The following is a 16,330-nucleotide window of genomic DNA, read 5'->3' as shown; positions in this document are numbered from 1 at the left end:
GATGCTTTTCCTCTTATTGTTAAACACTATTAAAGGCACTGAGTGACATGTTCCTTCATTACAACCATCATATGCATTGCAGTTTATATTACTGTAAATCAATCCTTCCTAGTGATGAAAATACTTACTGCACACCAAATTTGTATTAATCCACAGCTGACTAAGTCTTTACTGAGCCTTTTGTTGAAATGAAATGATATATTTGTAATCCACTTTTATGTTTCCAAATACATTAGTGCTTCTGGTCTTCTGTGTTTTGTCTTTTAAAGGCATTTACTGACAAGAACAAAAGCATAAAAGAACTAACAAGAGATTTTAACACTCCATATATGAGATTTCTATGTATTTACCACAGTTTGTCCTCTGCAGTGATTCAACATGATCAACATGATCAACATGATCAACAAGTCCACTCTATCAGGTTGAACACCACTGATACCAGAAATATATTGAAAACCCCAGAAAAAACAACATTTTCTGTGATTTTTGTACAAGAATTCATGCTTTCCTGTTGGCTTTTATTTGTCAACACATAACCCTGAAATAATGACAAGCCACGGCTGAGTGGAGGAGATGGAGAGCTCGCTGCTGTGTGTCCTCAAGCTAAACTGTCTTTGTTTCAACTAATCCTTGCTAAGTATAAACAGCATGATTTGCATATGTCGACTTATTCTTTAGACATTGATGCAAATACCTTTGACTGAAACTCATCTCTTGGTGTTAAAGCAAAGCCCTCGGTGTTTGTGTGTCTAAGCAGCTGTCTGTGAGCACTTCCTGTGTGTGCTTGAGTGTATTTAATGTGTGTGTGTGTGTGTTTTTAAGGAGGATCTGTGTCCATGTGGGTGTACAGTATTTCAGCATTTAAAGTATATCATCTGGATGCACGCATGTCAGCAGGCATGTGAACAAGTGCGGGTTGAGCGCGTGTGTGCATGTGTCTGCACGTGTGCGGCAGTTTTTCCTCACAACAGTGTGATTGACAGCAGCCATTAATAGGATTAAGTCCAAGTGGGCCAGAGCTCCCTCTAGGAGTCTTCAAAGCCCACCGTCACCGGGGAGAGGAGGAAACACACAGACAACCTACTGGGGCTGCATCTGTGCATGCGTGTGTGTGTGTGTGCGTGTGCGTGTGTGTGTGTGTGTGTGTGTGTGTGCATGTGTGTGTGTGTGTGTGTGCGTGTGCGTGCATGTGTGCGTGCGTGTGTATAAGACAGAGAGAGAGAAGGAAAGTGAGAAAAAGATATAAATGTGCGCTGCAACAAGATCGAGGATCCATGTAAATGAATATGAGTAAGTGGGTAAATAGTTCCTTTGTTATGCAGCTCTGTGTATTAGAAAGTGTTTGGGCGTGTGGGGGTGGATAAGATGTCAAAGCTGTACATTACTTCAATTTGTAGTTGTGGGCATATATGTATTTCTTACATTTATAGTAAATCACTACTTGTAAAAATGTGCATCATGGCAAAATGCTGCAACAGATATCATCTAACTTCTAACTAAATCTCTTTTTCTGTACAAACTGCTGAAATTGTTTATATGTTGACTTATAAGGTGTTTTGAGGCTGTTCACCAGGATGGTAGTGTGCTAGATTTAAATACTGTATATTAAGAGGCTCTAACAGAGTTGCACAGTAACACATTATCAATCAATCAATCAATCAAACTGTTTTCTATATAGCAGCTTTCAAACAAATCAAATGTAATTCAAGGTGCTTTACAAGTGACAAAACAAAGGATGTTAAAGATGATTTAAAGATTAAAAAAAAACAATTAAGGCAGCAATAAAAGATTGGTAGTTAAGATAATGAAAGAAAATAATAAAAGAAATAAAAACTAAAATGATGAAATACTACACAAAATAAATAGATTATAGTAAAATGTTAATAATATAAAACAGAATAAAATAAATCATGATTAACAGTAAAATGTTGATAAAACAAAATAGAATAAAATAAATCATAATGATGATAATAAAGAAAATAAGTATAAATAATAAAAACATAAAATGATAAAACACTACATAAAAGCCAGAATAAATGGATGAGTTTTTAGTTTTCGTCTCAGATCCTGTGGAAGGTTTTTCCAGCAGCTCGGAGCGAAACGGCTGAAAACAGCATAAGCAAATGTTTTTGTTCTGCTTTGTCAAACAGCTAAAAGAGAAGAACCAGAGGATCTGAGGGACCTTCCTGGTTCACTAAGCAAAAGTAAAGGTAGTCTGGTGCAAAGCAATGTAGTGCCTCATAATGTCTACAGGTTCATTTGCATACTAGCGTTGGGTACTGAGCTGGTTACTTCATGTGGATGAGAGTGAGCAAAGCCCCAAAATAAGTTTTAAAAGCAAACATTGACCAACTGAAGCGTCTCACACGAAGGCGCTGACAGTGTCAGAAGCACCAACCTGCAGATACAAAGAGACGTAACGGATCCATTTTACCAACCTGAATGATGGCTAATAGCTAGTTAGCATGGCTAGCATCGTTAGCATAGCCATGCTGTGCAGTGCGTAGCCCATAGACTGCATGAAAATAAGGTTTAAAGGCACCATGCTGGGCAGGTGACCGGTGTGTTTGCGGTGTTTGAAGTGCTCTGAATGACTTTATGGTGCGGATATAAAGGCACACAACTAATGGGCTGTTATCCCAGCATGCTAATCCTGCAGTCTATCTGTAATAACAACATAGGTGTTACTTTGTTATTAGACCATCATCCAGTTGGTGTGCCCAATGATTGAGACCAATATGCTGCCCAGTGTGGTAGAGGACAGGAGACTGAAAGAGCTAGTTCAGAACCTCATGCCCGAGTACGTTATGCCATTGAGAGCTACTGTGATGCATTAAAAACACTTTGAGGTGAACGAGGACGAGCTAAACGTTAAGCTAACCAAGAGAAGACAAGCTAGCTTTGACCCCTGACTGCTGGACAACTCTCACAAACCAAAGCTACATCACAACTTTCCTTAAAAATGAACTGGTTAGTTACCAGTTAATGGTTGTTGGTCTATTGAAAGCAAAATTAACTGAAACTGACAATATGAATGATGGCTGAATTCCATTTAGCTCCTTCAGTCTCAGGTCCTGGTCCAGTACATGCTGGCTCACTTCCACGCTGTTATGGTTTATCGGGACACTTGAATAAAACGGAGCCATCATTAATGTTATTAATAACACCTGTGAAAAAATCCTATTGGCTGCAAATTAAACCACAATGTCTCGTTTCTACATGTTAAATACAGACAAGGTGACGGGGTGTTGACACTTTGGAGGTATTTAAAGGTGCCTTTGATGGAGCTTGAAAATAATGTGACAAGTACTGTAAAAAATGACTTTTCAATGAGTAAAATGTAAATTAAAGGAATTTATTACATTTTTTAAATAACTTGGCCAGTACTGGTTGCTAACATTTTTCCTACTCATACACTATATGGAAAAGAAAAAGTACTATAAAGACCTTAAATAGTCGCATCACCATCCAACACAACAGCACCAGTAACTGTAGCCTCAGTATAGTTGAATCACCACCAATTAGAAACAGTCTGGGCTGCATTGCAGTGTCTGAAAAACTGAATATGTATGTTTAATTCTGTGCTGTGTGATGTTATATCTTACCAATGGCAATGGGAGCAAACAAGATTGAGACGAAGAGCAGGCATCTGGTCCACATGACGTCTGAGGTTGACCTGGAAGTAGATAGGGAGGTACTTCCTGCTGAGCCCCGACGGTCTTGTGGTAAACTGTTTCTCTCACAGCTCAGTGTTCCTGTCACCATACAGGCCTGCAAATGGACACACAGAGAGGATTTGCTCATTCAGATGTTAAAATGCTTTCTACATGTATGTAGTAATGTTTGAACACAATTACATCCACCCATACTCTTCATATTACACAAAAACTCTAGACCTCTACTAGTTTTATTGCCATAAAACTGTGAATTTTCACATTTAAAAATATCACAACAACAGATTTATTAACAATCACTTGGTGCAGAGATGTGTACATCTTTAAAAATGCATCTGTTTCCTGATTATAACTGAGGAACTGCTAAAACAAATAACTCTTAACACCTATAAAGTTTTAATTTAAGAAAAGCTTTCCCTGGGACCATATGACTCTGTTTACTTACAGCAGACTCCTTCTTTAATAAGGGTTTGCTGTAAGGTCAGTGCTGCTTCCTGTAGACATATGAGGACTAGACAGTGATCAATAATTATCTTAGAGAGATATACAGAGAGCATAAAATGATTGCAAAATAACTGAAATGATTATTATTATGGAAACTCTATAACAACTAAAGAGTAATATAATTACAATTAAAACTAAACTTGTGTAATATGTAGAATATCAGAGTAGATTTATAAATGTATTGGTGTATATAGGCATAAAACCTGATCCCGTAAACATACACGTATACACATGGCTAAATGGGAAAACATTGACAATATGTACATTATGTAATTTGCAACAGAGGAACTAATTCTAATTTATTTGAGACACAACTAAGTGCTTCATCCATCATTAATTGTTCTCAAATTGTCTGTTTTATTGTCTTTACAGATTATCTTACATCATAACTGTTTCTAAAGGAATCAAAAGCTCTCCTGAGTTTGGTGGCATTTACAGCCTCAATACAGTTATAATAAAAAATGATGATACTGAATATTAAACACTAATGACACCAGGAAAATCTGTACAAATGCATGCAGTATTCACAAGCCAGCAAACCATATGCCAAATAATCCATAAACAACAAATCTGTGAAGGAAATGCACGACTAAATGCTAAATGTTGACCTTGTAGAGAAACAAAATAAAATGGTGCTTAATGTTTGCATAATGATGCTGAAGTCTGTATCAGGATTCACTTCACTTGGTATTCCACATCAGCATCAAAGTGTGAAATGTATTGATGTTCCAATCTAATTGTTCATTTCATGGTCTATCAGTGATAAACAATTAATAAAAGGATGGTCTGTGAGATTTGCTGTAGCAGTGACAGACTCGTGAGCGTTATGATTGTCTGTTTTTTTCTAAACTGACCAGCATTGTTCAATCACTTGCTCGGTAGCCCACTCACTCAACCGACAACGCAATTATTTTCTTTCTGCACTCCCAAATTCACTTTTTTTTTTTTTTTAAATTATGACAAACTAACAAAGATTTTGATCCTTTTCCTACTGTATGTGGCTGTGAGCTGTGTGTTTCTATTATATAGTGTAACCCTGCAGAGGGGCTATTGCATCATTCAGTCATTATGCAATCATCCTAGCTGATGTCAAATAAACATCATTTTTCATGGGAATAGTTCAAAGGTAACAGCAGCCCCCTATTTGGCTGCAGAAATGTGCGACAGCCGGGGACAGACGGAGTAAAGCAGACAGCCAGAGCCATGGGAAATATATCATGTGTAACAGAGACTATTGATCAGTGTGACCATATCATTTTGGCCCAGCAGAGACTAAGACAATAGCCAGCCATCTCCGTCATGCCATGCTGTGAAGGCAAATAGCTGCCTTGGCACAGTCTGTCCCTTAGATATTTCTGGATTTCTGCAATAACTGTTATAAGACTACCAGATTTTTTTTTTATTTATAGAAACTGTCAGAATGACACAGATCCTTCTATAACCACCAGAGACATACTACATATGCATAATGCATCATCTGAGCATCTACAATGACAAAAAGCTCCATGCTGCAGACAGGACAGATACACCCAGAGGCACATGTACACTGCAGAATCTGGATCTGTGGGAACAGACTCATAGCAGACACATACAGCAGGAGAAGAGCTGTGTAGTCATCTGGGCTTTTTATTGACTCTGTTCTTTTTAGGATGTCAAAATAAATCCTTGAAATTGAAAATTCATTTAAAATTACCATGATAAAAACAGGACAAAATTTAATTTTAGCAAAGTCAGAACAACTGTAGAAGAAAATAATATTTACATTCCAACATAAAATAGTCAGACATTTTATCCAGCCAGTACATTTTTTCCCAGACTTTGATTATAATTTTTACTTCTGAAATATGGAGACGAACACAAGATAAAACTACAGTTTTACTGCAGAACTTAAATATCTGACAACTGAGACGAGGCTGGTCTCTTGATATCAAAACCTCTTTTTCAAAATAGTGTTGGTTAAAATAGCAGTTTAATTAGGTGTGTTTAACAAACCAATGCAGAACAAACAAAAGGGTTTTAATGCTACTACTCAGGTTTTTAATTAGCTCAGGTTTTATTCAATCCTTTTCATTGACTTATCTAAAGCTTCTGATACTGTGGATCATGTAATATTGAAGCAAAGATCAGTGTACGACTGTAAGAACAAACTGTCTGTCAGGTAGATCTCAATGCATGCAGGTAGAGGGCATCACTTCCTGTTCCCTTAGTGTATCCGAGGGCATCCCCCAGGGATCAGTCCTGGGACCACTACTATTCATTATATATATCAATACTCTTGATTCAAATGTTTCCAAGACAAATTTCCACTTTTATGCCGATAATACTGTAATATACCTCTCTGCATCTACACCAATCCAGACTCTTTGTCAGCTATAATTTGCTTTTAATACTGTTCAGTGTATCTTGTGTGATTTAAAACTTGTTTTGAATGCTGACAAAATAATACTCATGTTTTCAAATGTACAATTAAAACCACTGAACCTTCCATCTATCACTAGACTCTATTCAGGGCTGAGATTGAAATACAAATATCTAGAAATACTGTCGACCATAGAGCAGTGAGGTTTATTGCACATTTTAAAGCCTTACTCACCATCTTACTCACCATTGCTCTTGTGCTCGAGTTAGATGGTTTGTCTTTTCCACCCGTAGACTCAACCATTGGCATATTCTTATTTATCAGTCTATTAGTCTGTTTCTATCTTATCTACGGATCTACATCATTCAGAGAAGTATGAGAAGTTATTGTCTTCACTCCCAGGATTTATTCCTATCAGATGAATAATGACCTGAATGTCTCTCTGGATGCATTTAAAGTCACTCTAAAAGACTTGGAGGCTGCAGATGTTGGACTGATTCATATTGCCCATGTTTTATCCTTGATGTTGATGATTTGCAACAAATATCAATGAATATTTTTGATATTTTATGATTGTGTAATTTATTCTTTATTTTTAATGGTTATATGTTTTTAATGTGTGCATTCCTGTTAATTGTGCTGCTGCAGGACGTTCTCGTAAGAGATTTTTAATCTCAATGAGACTTTTCTTGGTTAAATAAACGGTAAATAAACATTGAAGGCTACACTTACAGCATCTTTCTAAATATGTGGTGGTGAACTGATTTGATGTTTTCATTGGAGAGTGATTTCATATCTGCTAACAGTTCTTGACAAAATCCCTAATGGCACCAAAGTGATAGAATCACAATAGACACCCGTGCTTTATTCTCTCCCCGCTTAAACAACTCAACAAGCTGCCCCATTTCTGATTGATTGGTCCCTAACTCGGTTGAACATGAGCAATCTGACCAGCTGTCCCCAGCTAGACGCAGGAGGCATACACTGACATATGGCCGGACGCCACCAGCCACAGCATTCCACTGTTCCATAATTCAAAAGCTATTCCATCAGCCCGTATGCTGCGCCACCATCTCACTCATCAGTTAATTAACCCTCTCATTTCCACCATGCTCACGGTTCTGCCTTTACAGACGATGGTTGCGTGACAGCCTTGAGCAGTCAAGGATTAATCCAAACCCAAATCACTCAAGTTATGTTCATAATTCAGCAGAGCTGCATATTCCCATATGCTCTGATAATGATGTAAAAACATGTTCCATCTACAGTAGACGACGGTGATCGCCCAGAGCACTGACCTGTTCTCTAACCTGTTTCCTTTCATTATCTTAATGTGTTGATTGGTTAATATATTATGAATAAACAGACAGTAATGGTGCTAATTATCAGAACATATGTGACGTGTTTACATCACTCACATAAGGTTTGGCAAACATATGCCCCGTCTGAACCCACTCACTGTTAAAATGATGAAATAATCCAGCCATAGATTTTAAATGAACACAGTATTTTCTATCCTTCGTGTGTTATATATCTCATAGGAGACCCTCCCTGGCAGATAAGCAGCATAAGAAGCATCTGCATAAAACTGAGCAAAACATCAGCTAATAAGCAGGATCTGACCAAAACAAATATCCGTCCCTGGATCCAAGTCCTTTGATTTACCTGCTGTTTCTATCCATCTCTGCCTCACTACAAGTCTATTCAAATATTCCACAAATATAAATATACATTACAAAAGTCTTCCTTTCACACTCATTTGACACAAACATTTAGTATATGAAATGACAGAAACAATGTTTCTTAATTTACTTAATTTACTTAATTTACTTTGTGGCAAACAAGATTACTGTGATCTAATTAAAGAGAGTTAATCATTTCTCAACAACAACAACGTATTATTTAGTGTACCTCTAGGACAATCTGTATACGTAAGTGACTCGGCCTCTATGTCCTATATTCTTCTGCCCTGAATCTTCATTTCTTAAAGGGTCGACATTAACAGAGCTGTTGCCAAGGCCACTACACTCACAGACTATACTGCATGCATCCATGAACTAATTGATGTTGGGCTGATTCTGTGTGCCAAGGCAGCCTGACCCTACGTGTGTGTGTGTGTGTGTGTGTGTGCGTGTGTGTGTGTGTGCGTGTGCGTGCGTGCGCGTGTGTGTGTGTGTGCGTGTGTGTGTGTGCGTGCGTGCACGTGTGTGTGTGTGTGCGTGTGTGTGTGTGTGTGTGTGCGCGCGCGCGTGTGTGTGTGTGTGTGTGTGTGTGTGTGTGTGTGTGTGTGTGTGCGTGTGTGTACAGTCCCCTAACGAGAGTCCTGCCTGTCACAGCACTCCTCATTCAGGGATTCTCTCTTTCACTAATGAGTGCTGACCGGACTGGGCTACCTTGTCAATGCACGTCACATGCACACGCCCTCACACACACACACACACACACACACACACACACACACACACACACACACACACACACACACACACACACATGCTTATCACTAGGAGACCAGATGCCCTACTCCCTCAGCCTTCAGGCAGAGCGTCTCAAATGTGCGCATGCTGTGTTTGTCGTCTATCCTGTGTGTGTGTGTGTGTGCCTAAAAGAAAACCATGTGGACGTGAGCGTGTGTGTTTCTGTGTGTGTGTAAGTCACTTTAGGAAAACCTGTCAGCAGAGTAGACAGTAGTGATGTTGAAAAAAATAAAACAGAAAAAGAAAAACATCAAGATAATCTAGAAATTTCAGTATTTTACAGTCCATCTGTGTCTGCATTTAGATGTTCTACCTTTCTTTCTTTCTGATTCTTCAGTTGTGACAGTTTTAAACCATCAATTTGAAGAAATTAATTTCAAAAATACTTCTTGATCAAGTAGAATCAGAAGATCAATTTGATGTGTCTGTCCAATTGATAATAATACTCAGATGTAGTATCTGCCAATGCTCTATTATATACATATATTTATGTATATGTACAGTACATAATACTGTATATATATATACATGTGGCTGAGGAGGTAGAGCGGGTCGTCCATTAATTGCAGATATTCCTGTCCGGATGTTGTAACACTGAACCCAAAGTTACATCCAATGACAGACCAGCAGCCTCTTGCATAGCAGCTCTGCTGCCATTGGTTGTGTGACTTTGTCTGTGAATGAGTGAATAAGAGGCCAATTGTAAAGCACTTTGTGCTTTAAGGTAGAAAAGCCCTGTATAAATGCATTCCATTTGCCATATACAGTACTTTATATTTAGTCATAGCAATACCTTGTGTAGTGGGTTTTAATTGCACACAAAGAAGCTTGACAGCAGACGCATTCTTCTTTCCCAGCCATTTTTCTTCATTTAGTTTTTCTTCACCTGTTCTTTTCTTGCCTCTCTTTAGTCTCTTCAGTTGTTCATTCGTGCTTTGTTGGAGAGAAGTCTGAGCGGAACAAAGCTCAGGGGGCCATGCACCGTGTTCAGTAAAATGGCATGTGTCCGCCAAGCTACGGTAAATTACCTCCAGTTGGCTTGCTAGGGTAGGTTTAACCACCATGGACCATTTCTGTGTGTGCGTGTGTGTCAGTGTGTGCTGGTGTGTGATGGAGAGGGTTGGAATGAGGTTGTGTGGGTGACAGAGTGTGAGCAGGTATGGATAGTGTAGCAAATTATCATCAGCGCAGGTAGACAGGCTGGGAGAATTTTGATTAGAGTGACCATGCACACACACACACACACACACACACACACACACACACACACACACACACACACACATTCAGGTAGCTAATTTGGCAGTGCAGAGCTGAAGAGATGACTAATCAGGATAGGAGCTGGTCAGAGTCTGGCCTGTGGCCTGTAATGAGAGACATAAGACCACAAGCACAGACATGCTTGCACAAACAAGCACATACACACACATTTAAGTGTGCACAATGCAAACAAAGACACACACACACACTTAAAGCACCATGAGTGATTTTGAATGGAAAGCCCGCCTTCATAATTGCCCTGTGCTGATGAAGCCTAAGATACTGATTAGCAGCGAGCGGCCCCTCAGTGTGACTGCAGGCTCAGAGAAAACTGTCAGCTTCCAACCATATGAATGTCCTGACATGTCGGCCACAACATGTATCCGTATTGTTGCATGTGTTGGGGTGTTTTGGGAAGAGGGGAGTTCACATACAAGCCCCCTCGGACCACATTAAAATCATAATTAATAATGAGTCAATGTCACATGTTCGTCCTGGTAGAATCCTAACTCAACAAGACAAACACTCCTGTCAGCTTGTTTCTCTCATTCTGAGTCTATACGTTTGGCTGATGCAGCCAGATGCAGTATAGCTGCTCTCACTGGCTCTTTTCTAACATGTATGTTCTATACAGGCCAGTGTGCACACACGTGTGTCTGAGTAGGTGGGTGAGGGGCTGGTTCACTGTAGGAATGTGCACAATTGTCATTGTGCCCTGAAGACAAGTGGCCTGGCTGGCAATTTATTTCATACAGCAGTGGTTGTAAATCCTTTGTGTGGCTTCACAGCAAAGAGCTGCAGAGTGCTCTGGTGTAGCCTTAAAGGTATAGGTCACCCCCACATCAGTGTCACATGTTCTCACCAATTTAAAGTCCTCACATGAAAAATGATGGCAGCAGTTTAATCTTGTCACATGTGGTATGAAGGTTGATTTTTTTTGTTATCTTCCTATTTGGTGGCTTTAAATTTTCAAGCTTTTTTAATTTAATCAAAGTGTTTATTCTATTTGAACATGTTATGATCAGGAATTATGTGACAGAGCAGAGCAAGGCTGAGTAGTTTGTCCTCCTTTGCATTAAGCATGAGGACATCTCTTTAACATTTTCATTTTAAAGAGCTCTGTCCCTTTAAAATCATTTTCACTCTAAAATAGTTCAAAGCTCTGGGCTGAGCACCTCATCCTCTCCCTCCATGTTAGACATTCTATGCCCGTCAGAAAATTGCGTCTGGGGATGCTCCGGCTTTGACCGGACCACTGCAGTTTCCGCATGACTGCCTCTGGCTGCTCTGAGGACGCTCCCAGAAATCCGATGCACCGAAACCACCCTGAAAATCCACCGCCGACGACCTCGTCTGTAAGGCACTGCCGTTTTGATTCCTCACCGCCTGACGGCTAGACACCACGCTCTGTTCTGCTCTGCTCTGAAATTTCTAATGCTCCAGTCTAATCAACTCTACGCGCCCTCCCTCCCTCATGAGACAAGACGAGCTGAGGCAGAGATGTGCGAGGAAGAATGGAGCGAGGTGGAGAACTAGAGAGGAGGGGAGGAGTGGGGAGACGAGAGGAGATGAAGGATATGAGAGGGGGAGAAAGATGAAGGAGGAGATACTGAGGTCAGGCAGGAAAACGGCTGAGGAAGATAGAGATGGAAGGATGGGATTAAGGAGGAGTGACAGAGGGATGGAGACAGAGGGAATGGAGAGAGGCAGCAGGAGAAAGGGAGTGCCAAAAGCGATCAGAGTGAGCAAAGCAGATTCTTAAAGCAAGTTAATATCTTTAGGCATTTATCTTTTCATCCTTGTCCATCTGTACCCTCAAAAATGTGAACATAGATCCATAAAACAAAACCTTCAGATAGCGGTTTGGAAAGATCAACTGTCTACGGCAACAGGAAAAATATGTATATTAAATTAAAATGGCACAACTTGAAAACTTCAGAAACTACACTTCACTACAAATGTTAAACACTTTCTTTAACTGACAGTCGGCCGCCTTAACAATCAATTATCGGTTAATCTTTAATAATTTATGAAATACATTGGACGTTTTTCCATTATAAAACCGTTTTAACCACTGACATGACCTCTGTTTACAGGCTACATTAGGAGTTAAAAGAACAGATCAAGTAAACACAAAGTTACTTGAATGCTAAACTGAATAACATTTAAAATGACAGATCTCTCAACAACAAAATCCAAACTATTAAACACAGCAAACAGCTGCATTAGAGTACATTAATTAGATCAGACTGGACATGTTGGACAGATCTAACAATTCATTAACAATTAATTAAAATGGATGTAGCTTTCAATAGTAAATCATCTGTAACATTAACGAATAAATATAAAACGTTACCTCGATCTTCCTACAACAGACTTCAGTCTGACTGATTTAATGTAAAATACTCTGCATAACTGATCTACATGATGGACTAAAGTGTGTTGTTCACTGTAGCTAATGTTAGTCCAGCTGCTGAAAACAGCTGCTCGATCAGCTGCAACAGATTCACAAATACAGTCGCTCCAACTTTATCAGCCCGTTTACTGCAACCGTTAAAAAGCATTTATAGAGCAGAGCGTCGCTGATACACTTCATCACTCTTGTGTTGATTTTGTTGGAAGTTTGTTGTTTGTTGTTTGTTGTTTGTTGTTTGTTGTTTGCTGTCTGACACTCAGCTTTCAGCTGCTGTTAACTGAGTAGCTGCTTCTGTACAAGATGCTAGTGTAGCGTTAGCATGAGCTTCAGTTAGCTAAACGGGATTTTCACATCTTTATGCTTCAGTGTTCATCAACATGACACAGTGAGCAGATCAAAGCATACTGCGACAGCAGGGAGGTGCATGTTTTACAATTAGTGAGTAGTCATCAAACACACCTGTAACCCACCTTATTGAAGTGTAAGAGGCTCCACAACCAGGTACTATTACTACTACTATTACGCTGTTTAGCTAGCCAGCACTGGCTATTATTGTTAAGTGAAGAAAGCTCATAAACATGTAGTTACTGTTTTTATTTATACTCAATTAATAAACTTTTTTGCCCCCAGGCCAAATACATAGTGAATGTTCAAATTTTACCAGCCTCTCAATAAATTGACTATTGTTTTTTTTGGCTATTGAGTGAAGCAAATCTACCAGCCACTCGCATGTTTTACTAGCATTTGGCTGGTAGCTGGTGCTAATTTTGTGCCGTTAACACATTTAGTTCTTGATTCATTTGTAAATCTCCATATGTCCACTCCATGTTTTGTAGGATGTATTTCAGTGCTGCAAATTTGCTTTGGCAAAAACAATAATTTAGCTACTATTGTTAATTAATGATGCTAAAGTCACAGTTATAGTGTCTTATGGCATGAGCTGAGATTGGTTAACACAACTGCAACACAACCTGCAGAGCTGCACAGTTGAGCAGCTCTACTGCGTCCGCTGGTGCTACGTAGTGTTTTCTAGCTGGAAGGAACCAAGTAGCCTAAACAGAAGTAGCATGTGCACCTTCAGGTTGAAAGGGCACAATGCCACTGTAGTAGTACATTAGCAAATTACTCATCACTCCAGTTCGTGCTCGGTCAATATTCATCTTCGTTGGACAGGTTTATTCATGCAAGTATCCAAAGCTAATGACAAAGCAAGAAAAACAAAAACAAAACAAATGACTGTGCCACACGCAAACACAGATAGTCATACTGTACATATGTGCACACACGCATGTGCAGCCTTTATATTCTGCATGACAGTGCAGCCACGTAACCCATAAGGGGGAAGTTAATGGTTTACAAAACTGCCTCTGATACAATCAATTATGTCAACTAGAGATGCAGTGATGTTGATTCCACTGCCACTGCTGTTGTTTTCCTCCCTTTGATTAATCTGTCTCCTTCATACTACCCTTTCTCTTCCCCGTCGCCATCTTTCTCTCTTTCTCTCTGTCACTGTGCTCTAAACCCAGTACTGTCACAATGGATCCGTCAAAGCCGTGCCCTAAAGCCAGCGGCAGAGAGAGGCAAAGTTTGTGTGTGTGTGTGATTGTGTTTGCGAGGGAAGGAGAGAGAGAGAAAGTTGTCCTGTACAGTATAGAGAACAGCCACCTCAGCAGTGAATGATGCAGCAGACAAACAGGCAGGATACGACACTCGTGGCCTAGATTTAAACCCTCACTACACTAGAATGTTTACATGTACTCTTGTTTCTGAGCTTTTTCTCCATTTCTTTTTCCATTATTTTTTTCAGTTCCCTTCTCTTCCTCCATTTCTTTTCATCCCTATTGTTATCCTCCATCCAGTCTTGTTTACTTCCCTCTTGCTGCCTATTTTTTTTTTCATTCCTCTCATGCTGCCTCCTCCATCCCTTCTATCATCCGCCCTGTCAATCCAGCTCCCTCTGTTGCTCTGTAAAGAAGATTAAAAATGTTTGCCGTCTTCAGGTCCTCTACAGCCATTGTTCTCCATTTCACATAAAAGACAAAAGAAGATTCTCAGGACCTCCATAATGAGATTCCTCCTCACATTTTCAAATACTACATCCTGATATTCACATGCAAACTTTCAAAGATTTGTTCAGAATCAGCAAATTAATGTTCAAAAACTCTCAAGTGTTGATTCTACTGATTCAGTTAAGAGGAAAGAAATGTGATTTTTGCATCAGATATTAGGACCGAACCTCTGCTTGGTGCATTACAGAGCAGATATGAACTGTGTATATCAAAGTGTTGAAATATTTATTCAGAAAGGCCTTTCTGGGGCCCTTACTGGCCCTGTTCATCATTTAATAATGCATAAGCACCAACACTGGCATATAAATATAAAAGGAGGCACTTAAAACTGGATTGTCTAACTGCTGAGAAAATGGCATTGAGATATAGAGAAATCTATCTAAGAGGAGAGTACGTTCATTTACAGACTGTCACCTTGACGCTGGCGTAAGACGACGCACCAGTGGACACAAAAGGAAATATTTCCTTCACAGATATAGTAGAGTAACATTAAAACCACAATCTGTTTGAGGCGCTCCGTCGGCTGTGCTGCTCAGAGCGATGATGTGCGTAAAATGTCTCCTGACAGATGTCCACAGTGATATGGGAATATTTGTCAGCAAACACTTTAGTTAGATATTACATTTTCACTTCTCTCTAGAAACAAAATTGAAAATCTAAACTGAAGAGAAGAGATTTTCTTCAAAGTTTACTGGGATTGAAGAGGCGCAGTGGTGGTTATTCAGTGAGAGAAATGTACCTGGAACATTAATACATAAAAATCAAGATTTATTACTGGTCCCTGCTGGGCTGCGGCTCAGTTTTAGTTTTCAGCTTGCAGAGTAAAAAAGGTTGGCATATTATTTAAGATGTAAGTTCAAATTCTCATCAGTCTCACAGAGAAAGCTATAAATATCATTCTTGTGCTATCAAACATATGTTAAAGACCTATTTTAGAATAATTCACCCCCCCATATGCATTGCATCCGCTATCTTGATAATGATATTCAATGGTGTTTGAAATGCAAGCCTGTAAGAACCACTGTTCCCTGATTGCGAGGCAACGTGGTTATTTTCTGCACCAGCACGGACCACAACTGTTGCATTTTTGATAAGGTGTATCCATCACTTTTCTGAAAAAGCATTAAAAGCGATGATACAATGAGCTCCAGCAGGATGTATGGGAGGTGATTCTGAAGCAATCAATGGAGACAGCAAAGGTAAACACACTGCTAAATGTCAGCTATGGTGATTGCGCTGCCACAATATCACCTCGGGGTGGGAGACCCAAATAACCAAAATCAATAACCTAATCATTTCATATTCAAATCACGCAGAGGAGAGGTCTGGATCTTATTGCGGTTTCATATCCCTGGTGTGCTGATGTATTCCAATCACAACAAACCGGAGCAGGCAGATGCATCGAAAATACAGTAATTCAAAAGAGCAGCGGCTGGACCACAACTGTTACTGTCTCCTTCCTGTTTCCTGTATGTGAAGGTGACACACATACAACATATATCATACTTCATACACTCTCCATGTTATTGTTGCAATACCTAAAAAGACTTTTTAGTGTAGTGTACACA

General features: G+C 39.5%; 1 protein-coding gene across 3 annotated transcripts in view; it reads right to left on the bottom strand.

Annotated features, from left to right (window-relative positions):
• Positions 1-16,330, bottom strand: part of LOC121909317 (adhesion G protein-coupled receptor L3-like) — a 57,790-nt gene that overhangs the window by 19,093 nt on the left and 22,367 nt on the right. For 2 of the 3 annotated variants that reach the window (XM_042429837.1, XM_042429829.1), the window contains exon 3: positions 3,606-3,771. In XM_042429837.1, coding sequence (XP_042285771.1) covers positions 3,606-3,765 — 160 coding nt within the window. In that variant the 5' untranslated portion in view covers positions 3,766-3,771. Of the gene's footprint in view, positions 1-3,605; positions 3,805-16,330 lie in introns of those variants that run through there. The other variant, XM_042429823.1, reaches the window with a different exon arrangement.

Source organism: Thunnus maccoyii, chromosome 2 (genome assembly GCF_910596095.1).
Source record: "Thunnus maccoyii chromosome 2, fThuMac1.1, whole genome shotgun sequence".
NCBI classification, from domain to species: domain Eukaryota; kingdom Metazoa; phylum Chordata; class Actinopteri; order Scombriformes; family Scombridae; genus Thunnus; species Thunnus maccoyii.
This window is presented reverse-complemented; position numbering and strand designations above follow the sequence as displayed.